The sequence below is a fragment of the Myotis myotis genome, unplaced genomic scaffold (assembly GCF_014108235.1).
Source record: "Myotis myotis isolate mMyoMyo1 unplaced genomic scaffold, mMyoMyo1.p scaffold_m19_p_3, whole genome shotgun sequence".
NCBI classification, from domain to species: domain Eukaryota; kingdom Metazoa; phylum Chordata; class Mammalia; order Chiroptera; family Vespertilionidae; genus Myotis; species Myotis myotis.
The window spans coordinates 149,784,280-149,801,971 of NW_023416335.1; the positions used below are offsets into that span (position 1 = coordinate 149,784,280).

Genomic DNA, 17,692 nt, shown 5'->3' on the forward strand with positions numbered 1-17,692 from the left:
CAGTTTCCTCATCTGTAAATGTCCATTTACTGCCTACTTCGTCTGGCTGTCTTAGGATCAAAGGAGGTAATAAATTGAAGTGCTCAGCAATAATGTTTGGCACTTAATAAGGCCCAATGAATGCTAATGATCAACAGTCATTATTAGGGTGTTACTAACGCTAATTTTAGCTTCATTTTACAATGGCTCAATCTTTGGAACACTTGATTATAGACATTTCCTTCCCTCTATATTCAAGACCATTCTGCCTTCAGGAGCCTTTGCACTTGTTTTCTTTCATTACCACAGAAACATAAATTAAGTAGAGCCAAACCGTTCCTGCCTGGGTCCCGGGCACCAAAACAATGGCTGTTACCCAATCCCCAGGTCCCCAAAGATGCAAATAACCCTCTTGAAATAAAATCTATTGCTTTGCCTTGGTTGCATCTAGATTCACTAGAAACGCAGATGCAAGAGTTTGGTGATCTGAGAAGGAACCTTGAAGCAAAACAGCATAGAATTTGGAGGAACTGTAGGAAGAGGTTAATGGAGGCTTCCAAATCTGTCTCCAATCATTTCTAGGGGTCTGCAGAGACCACACCACAGTAAGGAAGCTGTTCTAAATGGTTCATTTACTCAAGCTGTCCCCCTCCAAGAAAGGTGGCCATACTCTGAAATGCATCCCATCACTTTTAGTTTAAAATGAACTCTGATTGACCTGTACAGTTAGGCATTCCGAAGGCTCTCCCCCAAATCCAAGCCTCCTATTCGGCCACAGGAGCAGCTGCCGTTATGGATTCACGCCAGAGAGCGCTCATTCTGTTAAACAGGAGGCACTTGAGAAGCCCAAAAACAACGTTGCTGATAATTAATGCTGCAATTCCGCATCTGTTCCGTGGTCCCATTCATTTTCTTAACTAGAGCCAAGCAGAACAAACAAGGAGACTGGCCCCCTGTCATGTCTTTCACTAATAGTTGTAAGCCTTCTGTTGTGATGTAAAAGCTGCTTATAATATCATTAACATCTGGTTAGGCTCCCGTAGCAACTTACTGGTGATCCTGCATTTTTCCTTTTCAGAAAGTTTCTGTTCCTTAAACCCTCCAGTTGCTGCTTTCTACGCTGGAGCAGCCTGGAGGAGAGAGTGACTTGGAGGGCTTCCACCTCCAAAATGGCCTGAGCATCACGGGCATTCCTGCCAGCTCCTCAACTGCAGAGCCGTGCACGTGCCAGTTGAGCTCCAGCCCTAGGCGGCAGATGGGCCTGGACGTGCAGCCTGGAGCTGGCGCAGCCATTCTCGGGACTGTGAGGGGAGGATGCTCCAGGTCTGCTGTTCCCACAGAGGCAGCCCCGGTCTTACCCTCACACTTGGCAGGAGCCAGGTTGGATTTACATCACTTTGGAAAAGGAAACTAGGCCTTGGAATAGCTGGGAGGGTGGCTCCCAGAGCTCTCTTCCCTCGGAGCTGGTGACGTGAACATTCATTCATCTTCACTCACCTGTTCAGGCATCTACTGCAGCAGCCTTGGGGTCCTAGATCTAGGCTCTGGGGATACGAAGATGAAAATCTTGTTTTCAAGGTGATCTTATTCTAATGGAAGAGACAAGGAGAGAGATAATTAAGCATCTAGTGAACAGGACTGGCTAGAGCGCGTGCCTTCTCAGTGGGTGGGGGCAAAAATTGGTTCTCATCTCAGAGAGTTAGGAACCGGAGATGTTACATCACAGTGGTGAGTGGCCCTCCACAGCTCAGCCCTACCTGAGTGAATCTTAGCCCTTCCTATTTCTCTCGTTAGGAAGAATTTTAATTTAATTTCTCTCCTCATCGCGGGGCCGAGGCAAGAATTAAAATTAAAAGGTGAGAAGCACTAGAAGAATGCACAGGAGTGCGGGCTCTCCCAGGAAAGGCCTGGAGCTCCTGCGGGGGAGCCGGGAAGCCCTCCTGAAAGACAAGACATCTGCGCCCAGTGCTGAGGCCCCAGTAGGAGTTCTCCAGGAGAGAAAGGTGTTTGTGCCCAGTGAGTGGCATGTGCAAGGTTAAAGACGTCAGGGAAGTGCTTTTACAGAAACTAGGTGAGGAAGAATGTAGGAGGCTGGGCTGGAATGGGAAGGGGGTGGCCCTCTGGAGACATGGCGGCCCCAGCTCAGCTCGCGCACAGAAAGGGGTTGTATTTTATTCTTAAGGAATTGGGGAACCAATGAAAAGCATCAAGTAAGAGAGTGACATTCAGATTTATGCCTTTGAAATATTCCAGGAAGAACGGAAAGGGAATTATAGGCTGGCAGCACCGGTGAAAATCAATGCAAGGGAGAGGGACAAAGGCTGGATCCCTATCAGGAAAACATGTGGAAGAAACCACTGTTATGAAACCCGGGGCAGAGCTGAGATGTCTGCCTCCTCTAGTGCAGGTGGCAGTGGGATGCGCTGGGACCTCGCCTGGTGGGCAAATGGGCCTCCACCACAGTATATGAAGATGAGCAAACCAAACTAATTAATGTCAGTTTACTCAAGGCATCACAGAGTTTTCTGAGGGAATTAATGTTTTTATTAAATTAAATATTATTACAAATGTATTAAATATCATTTAATAAAATAACATTTTATTACATTTTAAATGTTATTATATAAACTTCAAATATTTAAAAATAGAGAAAAATGGTGTCATAAACCATCATACGTCACCTAGCATTAACAGGTGGTAACTTATGATCAATCTTGCTGGTCTATACTCCCGCCCTAATTTAAGACTTCTAAGATATATAATTAAATATCACAGTTTAAAATATTGGCAAAAAATTTTAATATCATTAAATATTCACTTAATGTTTCCATTTTGCCTGATTTTCATATCCATGGATAGATACAGACGGATAGGTAGATGTGTGACTGCGTTAATGCTTCGCCATGACACAGTCTGACTGTAAAAGCTGACTGTTTTGTTAAAGTAGCTTCCAGACCATTTCATTGCGTCCTTGGGTACAGAAATGAAATAGCTCCTTAACCAGGCACAGCCCCCTGAGGCCCAAGGAATAAAACAAGAAATGCTCAAAATCTTTACCATGCCACCAGCAAATACGAAACAGGTTTTGTATTTGCAAGCCTGACACAGTCAAAACACCCACTGATGCTGAAGGCACCTCAAGACGTCTTTCAGACCGAGGCTTTAGGCAGACCCGTTCACAGATGTCTTCCCTTGTGCTAATGTAAAGCAGCCAAAATAAATGTATGACAGTGTGACACCCGGGTGTATGCTACCGAAACATAACCTAACACAGCTTTTGATTCAAAAACTGAGGAGAGGTAATCATTCAAACCTGTTTTCAAATCCACGAGTTCATCAACAGGATGTACATTGGAAGACACAGTCGGTGGGATGATATGTAAGGGATTCTAGATTTCCAGGCCAACCAACCTCTCCAAGCCCCACTTAACCATGCACATAAGTTAAAGCTTGCTCCAACCCTGAGTAAAGTCGACTTTTCTGTGTTGAAAGTTAGCTGGCTGTAAAGCCTGAAAATAGGAATTGCGTGGCCTGATCTCTTTGTCACTGCATGACTCTCTCCTCCCTAATTGCCTCCTCAGCCGTGTGTTCCTTCCGCTGGTATCGATGGCACACTCACAAAATGCTGGGCCAGCACCATGCAAGGCATGGGCATGCGTGCAGGGCCTGCAGGGCACCTGGTGGCTCTCTTCAGGTTTAAAGCATAAGTCATTAGGATGTTCTCTGTTAGAATGTGATATCCTATGAAGGAAATGCTACTTCTCCAAATAATTATTTTCTTCGACATAATGTGCTGGTGCCGATGTTCTGAATTTCTTGTTTTATGTCTGAATATATTTGTCTTATTACTTTGCTTTTTTTTTTTTTTTTTCAAAGAAACCAATTATGACTCCTTGCCATTTATTGCAGATGAGCAAGAAAGTTCCGGGGCAATTATTTACACTGTGGAACTGAAGCGCTACGGGGGGCCCCTCGGCATCACGATTTCAGGAACTGAAGAGCCATTCGATCCTATAATCATTTCAAGCCTCACTAAAGGGGGATTAGCTGAAAGGTACAATTTGAAGACACTGCTCCAGTTACCTGGGTCCGAGATGGGTTTCCTTCCTCACAGCCGCATACACACGTGCTCCCCTCCCCTGTGTGGGTTTTCTGTGGGTTTGTTCCCAGATCGACTGTAGAGCTTTGAGAGCTCTTGGGCATTGCTCCGACCTGACTCTGAGGGGCATCTTACTGGCGGTGAAAGGTGCCAGGGGCTGAGCATTGATATTAGTCTCTAGAAATGTATAAACGGACCACAATTGACTGGAGGTAGATTTATAGCCTGTCCATTTTGAGAGAAGGAGGCTGAAGTTCAGGGAGGTTAAGAGGCTTGTCCAGTTCAATTCAGCAAACGTCCGCTGAGCCTCTCCCCGGACAGGCATGGCCTCAGCTGCTGTTTTTCAGGAGAGGATGGCACAGGCTGTATCCTCAAAGATTTCGGGAAGCAAAGTGCAGCATCTTAATGATATCTTGCAATTTGGAATGTTCCCTTGGCAATTTGTTTTCATGAGCACACATCCCAGCCCCCTGCTAAACTGCATCTTCCTGAGACCTGTTGTGGGGGATGGTCCAGGCATCACAGCCAGTCCTGGCCTCCTGTAACCCGGCTCAGGAACGCACGCACATCATTCATGCTGACACTGGAGGACAACAGAATAGAGACGTAGCGTTGCAGAGCTGTGGAGCTGCGAGGAACCTTAGAAATCATCTCAGCCAACATTTTCATCTGTCAGGCGAGGGCCCTGAGGCCGCTCAAACGGATCACCCTGTTAGAATTTCATAACCTGATATTAACAGAGACACCTGTAACATGGTATTCTTCAGGCGTCCCCCTGTTCTAGGTATCTCTGTTAGGGAGCACACGAGAAAAGATTACTGTTTCTCTGCTTTAGCAAGCTACTGGTCAAGTGTTGTATGGCTTACAACACAGATCTTTCATAATCTGGAGATTCCTCATGAGAGAATGAAGTGATTTTTTTTTTCAGGGGGAAGAATTCTTTGAGAGTTGATGCATTGGTGGACTTGTTAAGCAGCGCCCCCTTACCCCCCCCCCCCCCCCCCCCGCTAACCTGCACGATCCAGTGTCTCCTCTGCTTCCCAGCACAGCTGCCCACTGCCCCAGAGCCAGCTGTGGTCAGAGCGCTCAGTCACAAGCAGCCCTGGGCACTGGGCTGACCCCTTCCCTCGCTGCAGTTAGTGAGCAGGGCACAGGAGGCCAGCGCATGGATTCCCTCTCCGCAGCCTTCAGCACAGAGAGATCTGGGTTTTCCACTATCCCTGAGCTTCCTGCTGTGGGTCTACTCCTTCCCCACCCAGTGCTCCCCAGCAAAGATAGATATGCTGAGCATGAGGACTGTACATTCCAACCTGCGCGTTCAGAACTGGGTGAGCATGGGAAGAAGAAAGGCCATCGGTTTATTAGTTTATTGATCAATAAATTAATTTTTTATTTCCACGTTTCAAATAGTGTGCCGCACCCTATACATACAGCTTCCTATTTAATCTTCAGGGCTTCCCAGTAAGATGATTGCCCCCATGTAGTGATGAGGAAACTGACACCCAGAGATTAACATAGGGTCCCGAGGTCCCACAGCTGGTGGTGGCAGAGTTGGATTCAAACCTAGTCCCACAGTCATGTGCTACATAACGATGACCACACGTACACAGTGGTCTCATATGATTATGACAGAGCTGAAAAGTTCCTACACCCAACGACATCATAGCTGTCCAAATGTGATATCACAACGCATTGCTCACGTGTTTGTGATGACACTGGTGTAAACAAATCTGCACAGCCAACCTTATGAAAGTATAGCACATACAGTTATGCACAGTACATAATACTTGATTATTACTGACTGTGCTACCGGTTTATGTGTTTAGTATACTATGCTTTTTGTTGTTATTTTAGAGTGTACTTTTTCTACTTATATAAAAATGTTTGTTGTAAAACAGTACATTGAGTTATGCTGGCAGCATCCTCATACATCTCGTATTCACTGAGTCTCTTGGTTGCATCATTTTCTCTTGGCCTTGATTTGATGTCGAGTTGTTTTGTACAGTAACATGCTGTGCAAGGCTGTAGTCTGGAGCAATAGGCTGTACCATACAGCCTAGGTGTGTGGTAGGCTACACCATCTAGGTTCATGTTAGGTACACTCTATGATGTTCCCAAGACAAGGAAATCGCCTAACGACACATTTTCCAGGAGGTGTTTCCATTGTTATGCGGTGCATGACTGTACAGCAATTGATTGCCGAGATCAGCCTTTTTCGTTTCCTTTGAATCACCAGCAGGGGGCCCAGCCACACCAGCGTCCGGGGTGTGTCCCCATCTCTCTAAACCTCACTTCTGGTGAGCTGGGAGAATGAGTATGTTCAACATTTTTAAATCTGTAGGAAGAAGGAATGCCCCGTGCTAAACATCGCTACATTCATTGTCCAATCTTGTTCGTTTCCTTGGGATTTTTAAGAGGGTTACCAAATAACTCTGCTTTCTTGGAATTAAAAAGCATACAAGTTCACTTTAACTACTAATTAAAACAATTTTTCTAATTTTATTCGAAACTAAAAAGTAATTCACAACAGATGCAGTTGTCTTGTAACGTTGCCCGGGAGAAAGCTAGACGTGGTTTCTAGAGACCCTTGCCAAGTCTTTATTATTATGAATATATAAAGTATGGCCGGGAATCTATATTGAGTAGCACACAGGGATTATTTCTATTTTCCTGTTGCTCCTGGGTGTTCCAGAACCGGCGCGATCCACATCGGAGACCGGATCCTGGCCATCAACAGCAGCAGCTTGAAAGGGAAGCCCCTGAGTGAGGCCATCCACTTGCTACAAATGGCGGGAGAGACTGTCACCTTGAAAATTAAGAAACAGACAGATGGTGAGTGGGTTGAGAGCCACAGTTAAGAATTTCCAGTGCATTTCCTTCCCAAAAAGAATGGGCAAATGTCTCTGTGTGCATTTCTAGGAAAATGACTCTCTAGCCAGGGAACGTTTATCTTTTTATTTAAATTTACATGGCCCCGGCTGGTGTAGCTCAGTTGATTGGGTGTCGTCCATGCACCAAACGGTTGCTGGTTGGATTCCTGATCAGAGCACATGCCCAGATTGTGGGCTCAATCCCCAGTAGGGGGCGTATAGGAGTCAACCGATTGATGATTCTCACCGTTGATGTTTCTATATCTCTCTCCCTCTCCCTTCCTCTCTGTGAAATCAATAAAAATATTTTAAAAAAGCAATAAAAATGCTTTTAAATTTACGCTGATGCTTAAACTTCTTTCCTGTCTTTAAAGCTCAGTCAGCGTCAAGTCCCAAGAAATTCCCCACTCCCAGCCACTTGGGTGACCTGGGAGACATGGAGGAGGACTCCTCGCCAGCACAGAAGCCGGGCAAACTCTCCGACATGTACCCGTCCACTGTGCCCAGTGTGGACAGTGCTGTGGACTCGTGGGATGGCTCTGGAATCGACGCCAGCTACGGGAGTCAAGGTATGTCCTGGGCCTGAGGAAAGAGGCAGTGTCATTGCTGAAGCCCATGTTTCTCAAGGGTCCACCTTCTGCCCCACGAAAAGAACACCTTTCACTTATGTCTGCGTCAATGTGACCGTATTGAACACATGGCTATAGTGTCCCCGCATTTCCTCCTCCTTAATGCTGATAAATCATGAACATTTATCAAACACTAGCAGGCCCCCCATTAGACCCGCCGAGGTTCAAGTCTTCCATCCGGAGCGTGTCCTTCCTGCATCAGTTAATTATGAGGGTAACCCTGCAACAGAACGGTTCACTGAAGATAGCCCCATGGTCTTACCTTGTCGGCAAAGATGGATTGGGGTGCTGACAAGGAGCATGAGAGATTAGCCAATGATCTATTTATTCCTGCCTCCTCTGACTTTTAAAAACAACTTGTAGGGGTTTCCCCAAATACTCATTATTAGAGAGTTGTAATTATAACATATGAAAATATTTAATAGAGTTCTCTTCGCAGACATCATCATGTGAACAAGTATAACCTACATTAAAAGTTAAAACTCACGAACAGAAAGTAAACACAGAATGTGTTAGACTGAATATAGAATATGAACTAAAAAGCTTCTTTTAAAAATCTGGCCCTAACCAGTTTGGCTCAGTGGATAGAGCATCGGCCTGCAGACTGAAGGGTCCCGGGTTCGATTCCAGTCAAGGGCATGTACCTTGGTTGCGGGCACATCCCCAGTAGGAGGTATGCAGCAGGCAGCTGATTGATGTTTCTCTCTCATCAATGTTTCTATCTCTCTATCCCTCTCCCTTCCTCTCTATAAAAAATCAATAAAATATATTTTTTTTAAAAAAATCTGTTTCCCTCCCAATGGTACATAGCATCAAAAGAGAAGTGTATCCAAAAATTCTTTGTACTTCACCTTATCTGAGGCTTACCTTCTCTGCGCTGCCTTGTATAAACTTCAGCTCCGAATCCCCTTTCTGCTCTGGGTGTCCGTCAGCCAGAGGATGAAATAGATGAACAGTTTTGAGAACACACGTTTGGGTGTGAGGGTTGCTGTGTAATTTGGTTAACCTTTTAAGAGCACTTACATCCAGTTTGCTTTCTCCCTGGTTTTCTTCTCCCCACTTGCCTTTGCCTGTGTCACTCTCTGCTAAGTCCCTTGGAGAAAAAGGAAAATAAATATTTTAGAGCTCTCAAGTCATTGCTTATTAGAGATGATATTAGAGTTTGGTGGGAAAAAAATTTTGAACACCCCAAAATAGATTTGGGAATTTATGTGTCTGGCAGTTAATTTTTCTAAGTCGTAATGCTTTGTAACAAGTAAGCTATGCCACCAAAACTGGTGTTCTCATTGTCTGAGAGTTCGTGGGCCACCAGAGGTCACTCTGACAGAGAGCAGAAGCCAAGTTGTGTCAGTGTGGACTCTGAGGTTGATTTATTACTGTGTTTGTTTGCTGATCGCTTATTACTGTGGAGACTATTTTGTTACACCACATGTTGTGAGCATGCTACTGACTTTAATGAATTCCACCCCACAAGGTGGGTGTGTAATAATTCAGCTACCCCGTCCCTTTACACTGCAGGATCAGCACCATGAGCAGCATACTCAATAGAGGGCCTTCGCCTCATCAGTGAAAAATGAAGAATCATTTATTATTTACAAAGCACTTTGAACATTTGAAATCCTAGACAGGGAATAGTAGTCACAATACTATTACATTTGGCATTTATCAATTAGAAATCTTTATGAGGTTGAAGAGAAATTAGAGATAAGTAGAGAAAGTGGCAATCAGAACAGAATTGAAGTCTTACAAGGTGATGAGAAAATAGTCACAAGACCTTGTATCTATAAAGCACTTTAGTGTTTACAAACCACTTTCACAAAATTAATCTCAAGTGATTCCCATCACGAACAGAGAAGTCAAAAGGCTCGTTGCTCACCGGATTTCAGTGTTGGGAGAGAATGTAGAAGTCAGCTCTCTGACATCGAGTGCAGCCTGGGTGCAAGGCCAGCCTCGCTGCGGAACCACACTGCCTGGGCTGGGGCCGGAGCACCCCAGAGACAGGGGCTCCCTCACTGCTCTCCCTTCTCCACGAACGTAGCTCTGTCGCCGAGTCTTCAGCTGCACTGAGCGAAAATCCGATCAGTGCTAGTTCTGCCCTCGAGGTCATTCGGAACTAGACAAGCCTCTTGCAGCTGACAGCCCTTCAGATTCTCAAAGCCCGTTATCATGCCTCCTTCCAGTCTTTCCTTCTCTAAGCAAAATAGCCCCAGTTCCTCCAACTGTTCCTTGCGCAGCTTACTTTTGAGTATCTTTATCATCCTGGGGCCTCTCTTCTGAACATGTTCAAATTTAACTCCATCCTTATTAAAGTGTAGCACTCAGGAAGGAAGTCAGACAATCATGACAGCCCGGAGCAGTCCAAGGCTTTCACCTTTATCGCCGAAGACTGTAGAACCTATCAGTGCAGCCTCTCTCGATTTAAGAATTTTGATGGTCATATCCCATCTGTCACTCATTTTGAGCTTACTCTTTACCAAGAACTCAAAGTCTGTGGTTTTTTTCCCCTTTTACTTCTGATATTGGGTTAACCCGTGGTCGGCAAACCGCGTGCGGGCGCGCGTGTACAGTGCGATTGAAACTTCACGGCCCATGCTCAGAAGTCGGTATTTTGTGGAAGAGCCACACTCAAGGGGCCAAAGAGCCGCATGTGGCTCGCGAGCCACGGTTTGCCGAGCAGCTGTTTGCCGACCACTGGATTAACTTTTCTAAAGCAAGGCATGGAACTGTCCTTTTTCCCCAGTTAACTATCATGTTGTGAGACGTAGATTGTCTCTCCCACCTGTCCCTCTGGCCTCTCAGCTGCTCTACCATTTCCTAGAAAGATTGCACGTTCTCACTGCACCTGTAAGTCTACATTAGTTGCCCCATTTCCAATAGGATGTTGCACCTCCATTGATTCCTGTATCTCTGCAGCTACATTCCTTATTGTTACCTGCTTTTGTCCAAAATGTCAAGCCTGCCCCATTCATGGCTGGCACAGCGTAAGGTCAGTATAGGGGGCATACAATGTTGGGCAAAGGAGATGTGGCCCTTGTTCTCATGGAAGAGGTTACCCAGCTGAAGGGCCAGGCAATTAACCAACCAACAGTGCAAAGCATTACGTAGCCAATGAAAAGGGGGAAAGGATGGAGTAATCAAAGCTGGTAGAGAAAGAAGGAGTGTGTTCAAGGAAGTCTCATAATGATGACTCTCGATTCTAGAGTGTAGCTAGGATGCAAACTTTTTCTAGTCAGCCTCTGGGTCAGCTTCTTCCAGTCCCCATGCTCTATATTCATGCCCTTCTGCCTTATCAAAATCATATGCTTTTGCCCCCCTTGTCTTATTGATCCCTCCTTCTAACTCTGAGAAAACCTTAGGGTTGCTTTCCTTGGATTTAGCAAAGGTCAGTCAATACAAGAGGAGATTTGTTGGTGCCTGGACTCTGTCATTCTCATAGACAGTGAGGGTCTTGTGATGTCTGTAATTCTTGACTCTCAGCTCAGGTAGTTACATTTCTGCCTTATCATATCTTTAGATATTTCTTCTGAGTTCCTTTTTTCAGCTTTATTGATGTAAAATTGACAAGATTGCATATATTTAAAATGTGCAATGTGGTGATTTTACATATACATATATATGTATGAATCATATTGAAATGATTACCACCATCGAGTTGATTGGCATATCCATTACCTCCCATAGTTACCATTTGTGTGTGTGTGCGTGTGTGGTGAGAATACTTGACATCGGCTTTCTCAGCAAATTTAAAGAATATTACAAAATAGTATCATTAACTATAGTCGCCATGCTGTATATTAAATCCCCAGAATTTATTCACCTTATCCTTAGACCTACATCTCTCTATCTCTCTATTTCTCTCCTTCCCCAGCCCCAGGCAGCCACATTCTCCTCTGTGTTCCTATGAGTTTTACTTCTTTTTTTTTTTTAATCCATTCATCTGACAAACACTTAGGTTGTTTCCATATCTTGACTATTATGAATAATGCTACAATGACATGGGAGTGAATAGATTTTTTCAAGATACCAATTTCATTTAGTTTGGATATATACTCAGAAGTAGGATTGCTGAACCCTCTAGAGGCCATTTTTATCATTTGTATTCTCTCGGGGAAAAAATTGTTTTATCCTGGTTTTCATATGTATTTGCATACAATTAAGTAATCTCTTGTTTAATTATTTTTATATTCTAGGTTTCTAGAATTATATCCTCAATATTGTTCCATATTTGGTGTATTTATGGTTTTTTCACTCTGATTATATTGGTAATGGTTTGTTTTTATTCAGTATTTTCCCCCAAAGAACTGACTCTTGCATTTACTTATTAGTTCCACTCTGATTTTTTAAAATAAATTTTTGCTTTTAATTTGATTAACTTTATTGTGTTCTTCTTAGAGGTTTTTTTTCTGTTTATGACTTGAATTGGGTGCATTATTCATTTGTTTCCATGCTTCCTTGTAGTTCTCATCTCATAAAGATGGTGATGACTAATAATAGACACCAACATGTACAGCTAGAGATCCAACTGTCCTTTAATGTGGTTAGGGGACACAACATGGTCCACACAGAGAGTAGCACATAGCCAGACACTCAGCAGTATTTTCCCCATGTGGCGGGGGAGGGACTTTTTTTCCCTCTTCCACTTCTTTTCTGGGCTCTACAAGCTTATGTTTCACTGCTACTATTGCCTTGCTTTGCCCAGTTTTCCTGGCCCTCTTATATCTCTGCTTTGATCTCTTAGAGAGATGATGGCTTCAGTTTGTAATTTTTAAATTTTGAGATGATATATTTGGTTATATTTATCATTTGCTCTATGGCAGCCATTTTCTCATGAGTATTCTCTCTCTCTCGTCAACTTGGTATACCAATTTCTTTTAAATTATTGCTCATCTTTGAATGAGATGATTTCCTACTGATTTGGAAATTTGCAAGAGGTCTTGAGACAGAAGAGCCCAAGCTGTGCTACAGGCTAGCAAAACCTACCCTTTCCCAGTATCTGTGATGAGTGCATTCGTTCTCAGCCAGAGACATCAGCAACTGCAGACGGCCAGCAATGCAGAAGCCCTCTCTGCTAGCCCGCCTCACTACTAGCTGGCTTCCTGCAGCGTCTGGCACATGCGTAGGTGTTGTCTTTCAGCCCAGCTCCCCAGCTTTTCCCTAGTGTCATGACACTTCCTGCCGCCAGTCTATGCAGTCCTTAGAGCTCCCAACAAAGCTTCGTTTGGTCCCTGATTTGGAGGACCGGGCCTTCGCTAAAACCTCTGGCCACAGGTATCTCCTCTTGGCTTCTTAACAGAACCCCCCATACCCTGTTTGACTTTCACAGAATTTGGTAACATCTCTGGTGTATAATGGTTTGAAATTCTAATTTTTCCAAAGATGGAGTTCACGTTCTATTTTTTTTTCCATCCCTTTTTGATTTGAGGTGATTTCTGAGAGAAGGGAGAGCAGCTCTGCCATTTTCAAACCGCAGTCTCATCCAAACACCTTACACAGCTCTTGGCAGGAACAATTACAAGTAGTTACACAAACATATGATCTGATTTTTCTCATTTTTAACAAAATTGGGTCTTTAGGAAACAATTTGGCAGGGAATTATCTGACTTGCTTTGCTAGACTAAAATTGGCTCCAAAAATGAAGCAACGGCAGGAGCTACAGTCCTAAATTATAGAGTTGAAGATTGAATTCCAAAACCATTCTCCAATTTCAAACCTTATGAACATGAGTCTTTGTTTAGCTCACTTTTCTAAATTAATACTGAGTGATAATTCAGAGCTAAATGGAAGATATTAATCTGCACAACACTGTGGTACTGAAAAACAATTGCCTAATATTGGAGTGTCAGAATTTTACAAATATCTGAGGTATGGTTATCCTAAAAATAAGTGTCATTACCAAGAGTCCATCAACTTTCAGAAGTACCTACATTTGTGAAGACCTATTTTCCATTAAGCAAATGAATAAAACTTAACATTACTTTCAGTGAAAGGAATTTAGACTGAATCTCTTACCTTGTATTAATGTGCTTGGGCTGCTATAACAGAATACCACAGACTGAGTGGCACGCTCAGGAGGCAACCAATCGATGTCTCTCTCTCTCTCCCTCTCTCTCTCTCCCTCCCTCCCTCCTTCCTTCCTCCCTCCCTTCCACTCTCTCTAAAAACCAATGGAAAAAATATCTTCAGGTGAGGATTAGCAACAACAACAAAAATATATGTCAGCTGGGTTGGTTTCTCCTGAGGCATCTCTCTTCTTGGTTTGCAAATGGCCATCTTTTCATTGGTCCTCACATGGCTTTTCTTCTGTGTGTGAGCATCCCTGGTGTGCATGTTTCTACATTTCTTCTTCTTATAAGGACCCCAATCAGATTGGACTATGGCCCCACCCTTATGACCTCATTTAACTTAATTGTCTTTTTAAAGGCTCTGTCTGCAAATATAGTCACATTGGGAGTGAGGGCTTCAACAAATGAATTTTGGAGGAATACAATTAGTCCATAACATACCTAACATTATGATACAAAGTATAAAACCAGATATGAAAACCTAGATGTGAAAGGAAGGGAAAGAGAGAGAGAAAGAGGGAAAGAAGGAAAGGAAAGGAAAAATGGGAGGGAGGGGAGAAGAAGGAAAGAAAAAAGAAAAAAGGTTTTTCATTTTAAATAAAAAGACTAATTACCTAGGAAATAAATTTTAGAACTGCTATCTTTCAATGTGTTTCTTTTATCAATTTTGAAGTTAAAATCTAGTTTCCAATGTCATGCTTATATTTTAATTTTATGCATTTGTACTATCATTCAGTTAAAATGAAGTCTATATTTCTGTCAGTTGATTCTTCCCACACCTGGGCTGCCTCATTTATTCCATTTCTTCTTTGAATTTTAACTTTGATTCCTGGTGTAAAGGAATATTTCTCAGGGCCTGCTAACTTTTTCTCAACCAAGGCAACCAGCTGGCCTCTAAAGGAACTTAATTCCCACCTATTTTAAGGTTTCATTCTTGCAATCAGTGTGTTCAGACTAAAGAGATAACATTTCTGTGCTATTAGAATGCTTATTTCTATGACTGTGTCTCCTTCTCTCACTCCCATGCATATTCTAAGCCACGCAGTTGGAGAGTGTCTTTGCGTTTCAGCACCTCATATAGTACCTGACCTTTGGGAAACGCTCGAACACGTACTGAATGAGTGATGGTGAGGCTCTCCTCCTTGCCTGCTCTCCTTTTTTTTAAAAAAAAAATATATATTATTGATTTTTTACAGAGAGGAAGGGAGAGAAATAGAGAGTTAGAAACATCGATCAGCTGCCTCCTGCACATCTCCCACTGGGGATGGGCCCGCAACCCAGGTACATGCCCTTGACCGGAATCGAACCTGGGACCTTTCAGTCCGCAAGCTGACGCTCTATCCACTGAGCCAAGCAGGTTTTGGCTGCTCTCCTTTTTTAAAATGAGAAAACTGAGATCTTGAAAAGTTGAATGGCATAGTAAATAATAAAAGTCATGGACATCTATGTTCATGAAAACCTCACTGTGTTCTGGGCACTTTTATAAGTGTTCATATATGTTCTTCTCCTCACACCGGCCTGGTGATGCATGTGTCATTGTCCCTGAGGCAAAGTGGCCAAGCCCCCAGGGTGAGAAAGTAGCAAAACTGGGATTTGAACCCAGGACTTTCCTAACTTCAGTCCTGTGCCAGCATAGAGTGGACCAGGCTGCAGTTTTCTGGGTCTACACCTGATTTGAAGCTATTCAAATTTTATCCCCTTTTCATGCCTGCCCAGCTGTAATGCAATAATGATTGAATAGTGCTTACAAAGACAACGCATTCTTGGTGTACTACATGTGCCCGCCAGTATGGCGTTTGTCTAGTGACGATGCTGCACATCTGCTCATCCTACCCTCCTGCCCAATTCACCAAGAACCACTTACAAACAACAGCTGGAGGGAAATAAGAGAGTTATTTTGCTCTAGCTGATTTGGCTCAGTGGATAGAGCATCGGCCTGCAGACTGAAGGGTCCCAGTTTTGATTCCAGTTAAGGGCACATGCCCGGGTTGTGGGCTCGATCCCCAGTAGGTGGCGTGCAAGAGGCAGCCAATCAATGATTCTCTCTCATTATTGATGTTTCTATCTCTCTCTCCCTCCCTCTCCTTTCCTCTCTGAATTCAATAAAAAAATATATTTTAAAAAGTTAATTTGCCCAGTTTAAAACCTGTTGGAATTTCCCTGGGGAAGAGAATGGTCCTGTGGGTTAGTGCTGATCAGAAAGGGTTACCCCAGGAGGACACCACCATACAGCATTCGGCTCTCAGCAGGTCTAGGCTGGTTGAGGAAAGTACAGGCTTCGCCTAACACTTTTTGTATCATAACAAGAGAGACTTCCTGTACCTGGGGGCTGGTTGTTCAGAAGGAGGAAACAGATTGCCTGTCAGAGGAGCCAGGAGAGATGTGGTGTTGCTGGTCACTCCCCTTCTAGAAGGGACTTGTGTGTGTCCCCTTCATCCACCACTTTTGACAGAAAACTGCACATTCATCATGCAAGATTTCTTCCCAGGTGGCTAGCCACACTCCTGCAGTTATCCGGGAAAGAAAATGGGATATTGAACTGTAGATCTTTCCCCGGCTCCGAGGACTTGTAATCCTTAGTGCCCTCCATCATGGATGCTCCATCTTGCGGCTGTGGGCACTCCCGCTCTCCTGAGATCAGATCCTTTCATCAGAGCTTTGTCTTCTGGACATCCTGCTTTCTCCCGCTGTAGCCAAGAGGAAGGATGGCACTTTGCCAGCTAACAAGTGGAGGGAACATGAATGAGAAAGACAAAGCAGGGGTGCCATGGAGACAGTCATCTTCCATGGTCCGGTCATTTAACAGGATGTGAAAATAGGCCGAGGCCTATTTGCTATATTAAGTGGGGGCCGGGGGAGGGGTTGTTGTTGTTGTTTGTGTGGTTTTTAAAAAATCTATTTTTATTGAATTCTAAAAGGAAGTGAGAGGGAGAGAGAGATAGAAACATCAATGTGAGAGAGAATCATTGATGGGCTTCCTCCTGCATGCCCCACGCTGGGGATCAAGCCTGCAACCCAGGCATGTGCACTGACTGGGAACTGAACCATGACCACCTGGTTGATAGGTTGACGCTCAACCACTGAGCCACACGTGCTGGGCTATCAAGTGTTTTTAAACACAGTAAGAAACCCATGTTTTATTGCAATCCAGGACACACATGTAAACACACACACAATAGGTCACAACCTGAAGGGTGGATGGAGCAGTAGTGGCTACAGCACAAGCTATAGAGTCAGGCCTGCAACGAGCCCCTGCTCTCCCACTGAACCCCCAGAGGAATTTTGAAAAGCTGCAGACCCCATCACACATTTACAATTGTCATCTTAAGGTTTTCCTCCCCAAATTTAAATACTTGCAAAGACTAGAATTTCCCATTTACTGTAAATATGTTATAATACATGTCAAAGTACAGAGCCAAAAATTTAGCTCAAGATTCATAGACAGTGTTCATTATATAAGCTAATTGCCAAAAACATCCCTCACTGTCTCACCCATCAAGCTAATCAGACTTAACTCCTCATCAGAGAGGAAGTCAATCTTCATTTGCAATTCAAATAAACACACTAAAGTGCCCGCACTTCTGACTCTGACTCTGAGATGCAGAGAGGCCGATGGATGGGAGAGGTCAAAGCCTGGCCTGAGTCTGTACTTGGTTGACATAAAGCTCTGCTCCTCAGATATCTTCCCTCAGGAACAAGCCTTTCTCTTTTTTAAATGTTTTTAATTGATTTCAGAGAGGGAAGGAGAGAAACATCAATGATGAGAGAGAATCACTGATTGGCTGCCTCCTGCACGCCCCCCACTAGGGATCAAGCCTGCAATCCGGACATGCGCCCTGATTGGGAATGGAACCGTGACCTCCTGGTTCATAGGTCCATGCTCAACCACTGAGCCACACCAGCAGGGTGCAGGAGCAAGCCTTTCCCAGTTACCTCTAGATTATTTCTATCCCAGGCCCAACCTCCTTCAAAGGCTTGAGGTGGATGATAAATGTCATTCCTTTGTAAAGAGGCAGAAAACAACTGTGAGAGGGGAGGGAGAGGCTCGGAGAG

General features: G+C 44.0%; 1 protein-coding gene across 6 annotated transcripts in view; it reads left to right on the forward strand.

The window, feature by feature from the left end:
* The window catches only part of GRIP1 (glutamate receptor interacting protein 1), a 669,834-nt gene that overhangs the window by 624,570 nt on the left and 27,572 nt on the right, over positions 1–17,692 (forward strand). For all 6 annotated transcript variants that reach the window (XM_036297634.1, XM_036297637.1, XM_036297636.1 and 3 more), the window contains 3 exons: positions 3,889–4,033; positions 6,771–6,910; positions 7,323–7,517. In XM_036297634.1, coding sequence (XP_036153527.1) covers positions 3,889–4,033; positions 6,771–6,910; positions 7,323–7,517 — 480 coding nt within the window. The remainder of the gene's footprint in view (positions 1–3,888; positions 4,034–6,770; positions 6,911–7,322; positions 7,518–17,692) is intronic.